The following is a 5544-nucleotide window of genomic DNA, read 5'->3' on the forward strand; positions in this document are numbered from 1 at the left end:
TGTATGAGATATACTGTTGTTGTATCATCTGCCCGAATGTGTCTTCCTGAGGCATAATTCAGCACAGGGGTTATCTGCTTGTTTTTTTCTGGTGCCGGATAATTTGAATTTTCAGTCGCCGATGATCGGGTGACTATCATTAAAGGTGGACCTTTTCTCTATCCCTGTTTCTTAGTTTAATGCTCACAGCCATTTCCCTTTTCCCTATAGAGTTCCGATGGTTCACTCCTATCTATCTGTCAGATGGGAAGTTTCTGGTGTCATGTGAGTTTTGTCACTGGCCGTCATTCCTTAAATTCTTCATCCGAACCCATCCTTTTCCGGACGATGTTGTACTGCTTTCTTTGACTAATCTGGCTCTTTTTCCACTTTTTAAATAAGCCTTGCGGTACTTTGTTTGTCGGTCTATCTCTGGGGATCTAGTTTCGGTCCTCATGATCTCTGAAGCTGTCCTTCTGTATGGACTTTCCATCTGACAACTCCGCGGCTTCGGCTTTGGTGCAGGCCACATTAGACGCGGAAAAAGTCCATGTCAGCCAATCTGCAAATGTTGAATGGGCTGCCACGCTGTATGCGGATATCATTCCTTCTACTCAGAAGGAACAATCTTCCAGGGGTGGCGACTCTGTTACTCTTCCGAAACGCAAACATAATCGGCCGGTAAAACTTCTCCCCCGCCTGACGCCATTAACTTGGACGGCCCTCTATTATTTGACAGAATATCGAGTTTGCAAAAGAGAGCCTTAGTGGGTCGCTGGCACTTTCCGTCAATGGAGGAGTCTCATTTTAGAACCTGGATTGCGGCCAAATGGGCTCCCCTGCTTGGCTATTCCCCTACCATCGTCAGGCTTATGAATAATTGGTATAGTTTTCACTTCCTCCGGGATCGTGATTTAGAGATCATCTTCTCCAAACCTTGGGTCCGGGATCGAAGTTTTCTTGCTCTTCACAGGTGGTATATAGGATTTAATCCTCTCAGGTGTACTCCTCAAAACAATTACATTTGGCTAAAGTTTCCTGGTTTTCCCATTGAGCTATGGAACAAAGAATCTATGGAGAAAATCGGTAACGCTGTCGGAAGATTCATTTATGTTGATCCTAGATGCATTGGCACAAAGGATAAACGCGTAGCTTGGGTCCTTATCGAGAAGGGGTTTAGGGGTGGATTTCCTGAGTCTATAGATTTAAACTGGAAAATGTCAAATGTCCACCAGCGTTTAGACTATTGGGGAGTACCTTTTAGGTGCTCGACGTGTCATAGAACTGGCCACCTCCTCCCTCAATGTCCACGCAGACATGCTGTTAGACATAAACATAAGAACATATTGGAGAAAAAAGCTGGTGATTCAATTGCAAGTGAATATATGGAACAGACTCTCAATGTTGACCCTTTCCGGGGTTCTTTTAATCCTAAATCTCAGCTCTCTCCAAAAAAATGTCCGTCCAAGGATAGATCTTCCGGCCACTTGCGTTCACGTTCGTTATCTGCTGGACCACATGGGCGGGTTATTGGACCTGATGAATGCTGTCCCCGGTCTGCTTTTACACCCAAGCATTCTCCTCGGCCTTACATTGACCCGCCCTCACCTCAGTTGGGGTTCACATTACCTCCCCCTCCTCCCGAACCTTCCCCTGATGTTGCCATTCCCCTCCCCCAGCCGATCGACAAACCGTCCATGGCTGGTCCATCCCATTCCATTCAATATATATCATCATCTCCTCAGTCCCCTGTCGTTAATCCCTCCCTCCCCATTGGGAATCCTTCTCCTGTCCGGACCCTTAGAGCTGATTCCAAAGGGAAGGCTGTGTGCGAGTCTTTCACCCCATATAACTCCCCGGGGTCCTCTGATATAAATTCTTTTGACTGTGATATAGATCTGCTGCTAAAAAGGGCATCTTTAAATCTGAAACCCCTCACCATTCATAAACCTGACCGCTCCCCTTCCCCTGTTATTAGCCCAAATTCGGCCGGAAACATTACGGTCTGTCGCAAAGAAAAGCGGGGAAGTAGACACTTCCGCGGGAGAAAGGGTAGAAAGGATATGTCTTCCAGGGATCTAAATCTGATTGATATTCCTGTTTCAGAAATCGCTTCGGACGATTTCTCTGCAAAAGGGCCTCTTAGAGCATGCCGGCCATCTGATGTTCGCAATGAATAACATCCTGTCTATGAACATTCGGGGCCTTGGAGCAGACCCAAAGTTTATGGCTCTGAAGGACCTCTTTCGATCCACAAAGTCCAGATTGCTCTTGATTCAGGAAACAATGCATGACTGTACACAAACCATCTCATATTTCAGAAGGATGTTCCCTACTTGGCACATGGTGGCTACTGATGCTGTAGGATTGTCAGGAGGTTTAGCTGTATTATGGGACCCTAAATGGATTAAAGCGATGGCCTTTCAATGTTTTGCAGGCATTCTCATATTAGCCTATTTTCGTGATTGTCCTGATCCTGTGCACATTTTAAATATATATGCCCCATATAGACATCGTTTTCCATTTTGGGAAAAATTTCTATCATCTGAATTCCTTGATATTGATTCCTTAATGATTGGGGGCAATTTTAATAGCACATTGTGTAATGATGAGATTTGGGGCAATGGTAGGAAAATTGACCCGATTGGCCGCATGATCCGGAATGCCATCATCCAAAATAATTTCATAGACATACAGCCGGATTGTCGAGGGCCCACTTGGGACAATGGGCGGTCAAATGACTCATTCTTGGCCAAAAGACTAGACAGATATATCCTCCATGGAAAGCTGATCGATAGATTTGGTCTCCCTTTGATGAAAATTATACCTGCGTATATATCAGATCACCACCCAATTTATATTCAATGGAATAATATTGGATGCAAATTCGGTTACCCATTCAAATTCAACCGAACGTGGCTCTCTGATGAACATTTCAATCAGTTCATAAAGGAGACGTGGCAGCAATATACAGGTCTGGTTCAGCATCAGACACAGGATTTTATTAACCGTATGGCATATCTACGCAGCAAAGTTAAAAAATGGCAGCGGGAGAAAACAGAATTCAATAGAAGAGAGCTGAAAGAAATAGATAAAGAATTGCAATTCTTATCCACACGCTTCAAAAGCGATTCCATATCTTCATATATTCGGAAACAAATATGGGACCTTGAAAAAAAGAAGCAAAAGATTTTAGCAGAGGAGGAATCCACTTGGCGTCTCAAGAGTCGTGCCATATGGCTCAGGGAAGGAGACAAAAACACCAAGTTTTTTCACAGATTTGCTAACAGGCGGAGGCAGGTAAACATGATTTGGGAAATAAAGGATGAAGCTGGTAAATCTTTTTTTACCCAGGAGGATATATCCCATGAAGCTGTTAAATTCTTCCAAAAGGCCTACAGCAGAGATATCGGTAGTCGCATTGAAGATATCCTATGGGGCATTGATCTGTACCCTACTATGTTTGATGAAAATCAAAATGCTGCCCTATTCTCTGAAGTCACTGAGGATGAATTATTGGCGACGATGAAATCCTTCCAGAAAGACAAATGCCCGGGGCCGGACGGTTGGTCTATCGACTTCTTTATCCATTTTTTGACTTGTTTAAGGATGACATTCTAAATATGGTCGAGGAATCAAGATTGAATGGTTATATCAATCATTGAATAACCTCCACATATATTGCTCTGATTCCTAAAAAGACACTTTCTACATCCTTTTCTGATTATCGACCAATTTCTTTATGCAATGTACTATACAAGACGATCTCAAAAATCATTGCTATTCGAGTGAGGAATGTGTTATCTCTGCATCTTTCCCCTGAACAACACGACTTTCTCAAGGATAGGAATATCATGGACGCGGTGGCCCTTACTCAAGAATCTCTACATTCTATACATTCTAGGAAATTGGATGCTGCTTTATTAAAAATAGATCTAAAAAAGGCATATGACAGTGTGGACTGGGGCTTTATCCAATGTCTTCTAGCCAGGATTGGTCTTAATTACAGGTGTTCCAGGTGGATCATGGCGTGTGTGGAGGAGGTAAATTATGCTGTATTGATCAACGGATATCCCACTCCTTTTTTTAAAGCAGCCAGGGGGCTTAGGCAAGGATGCTCCTTGTCTCCACTCCTATTCATTCTAGTAATGGATTCTCTCAGCCTCCATATCAAGAGGGCGATTCAGCAAAATTTCTGCCGGCCCCTTCCTATATGTAGAGGGATATTCATATCCCACAACTTTTTCGTCGATGACATTCTCATAACTGCAATTCTGTGCAGAGCATCCTGGATTTGCTTATATGAAATATTGGGAAGATTCCAATGCGCTACTGGCATGATTGTTAATGAAGGGAAATCATCCTTTCATGTTGAAGACATAAATGGGAATCTGATCCAATTCCTTACTCAGCTATTCAACATCCAAGCTATTCCACTCCGGAATGGGCTCAAATATTTGGGATTTAATCTGAAATCAGTAGGTTATCGGGTGGCGGATTGGACTTGGATTGCAGATCGATTTTACAAGAAAATTGTAGCATGGGAGTATTTGTGCTTATCTAAAGGAGGACGCATGATCCTGACACAAGCTGTTCTTGTTCAAACAATGGTCTATTGGGCGCACCTGTTCTATATCCCATCTGCTATAATTAAAAATTTGAACAGGATGATTGCCAATTTTATTTGGGGATGCGACAAAGACCAATATAAATTCCACCTAACCAAACTATCTGTGCTGGCGCGCCCAAAACATATGGGAGGATGGGGCATATTAGATTTATCGCATTTCAGGAAAGCACTTCTGTGCAAATCTATGTGGAAGGCAATTATGGGTGACTCGTTGTGGAGCTCGGCCATTCACGCTAAATACATGGACAACATGGACATGTCTTACTGGATCAGGGAAAATCACATTGGGTCCTCACTTGGATCTGCTATCTGGAGAGGCTTCAGGAAATTGGAACCATATTTCAGACAGAATCTTATTTGGAAATTTCAGACGGGAGCAAAGATTATGATAGGAAGGGACGAATTTGCTGGAGGGGCTGGGAAAATTCATGTATCCCCTCGGTTGATGAGAGCACTCCACAACAGGGGGATCTTCTTCTGGGCCAGCGCCATTCGAAAATGGGAAGGAGCCATTCCCATATGGAAAACAACGACCGAATTGCAGCTCCGAGATGACATGGAGGTTCAATGGAATTCTATTTTATCCTCGTTGCGCGCCCACGGAATTTTTCGCTCTGCGGATAAAGACTTTCTCATATGGAAAGGTCTGGATGGCTCCTCGACAGTGAAGGTAAAACATATGTGTGTGTGTGTGTGTGTGTGTGTGTGTGTGTGTGTGTGTGTGTGTGTGTGTGTGTGTGTGTGTGTGTGTGTGTGTGTGTGTGTGTGCGTGTGTGTGCAGTTTCTAATTTCTGAGGTAGGTAATTCCGGAGATATATTTCCTCCTACTTTTTGGAAATCAGGATGCCCCACAAAGATCATTATCTTCGCATGGCTGGTATTTCACAATAGGAACCTCACTTGGGAAAATTTACAAAAACGGAATTGGCACGGGC

At 43.5% G+C, this 5544-nt stretch overlaps 1 protein-coding gene across 1 annotated transcript; it reads left to right on the forward strand.

The window, feature by feature from the left end:
* Nucleotides 1–770: 770 nt before the first annotated feature.
* On the forward strand, nt 771–3600 carry LOC149210099 (uncharacterized). Its single transcript, XM_089398870.1, has 2 exons — nt 771–1982; nt 2086–3600. Exons 1-2 carry the CDS (start codon nt 771–773, stop codon nt 3598–3600), a joined length of 2727 nt encoding a protein of 908 aa, XP_089254996.1.
* The last annotated feature ends 1944 nt before the right edge of the window (nt 3601–5544 follow it).

This window comes from Pinus tabuliformis, chromosome 1_2 (genome assembly GCF_031772625.1).
Source record: "Pinus tabuliformis cultivar Carrire ecotype Pingquan chromosome 1_2, CPIR1, whole genome shotgun sequence".
In the NCBI taxonomy this organism is placed as follows: domain Eukaryota; kingdom Viridiplantae; phylum Streptophyta; class Pinopsida; order Pinales; family Pinaceae; genus Pinus; species Pinus tabuliformis.

What these genes read in the sequence shown, in the direction of transcription:
- LOC149210099 (XM_089398870.1), top strand. Translation starts at nt 771, where the DNA reads ATGGAGGAGTCTCATTTTAGAACCTGGATTGCGGCCAAATGGGCTCCC. An exon ending in ATTCGGCCGGAAACATTACG is followed by an intron (nt 1,983 to 2,085) that starts GTCTGTCGCAAA and finishes TTCCTGTTTCAG; the next exon opens with AAATCGCTTCGGACGATTTC.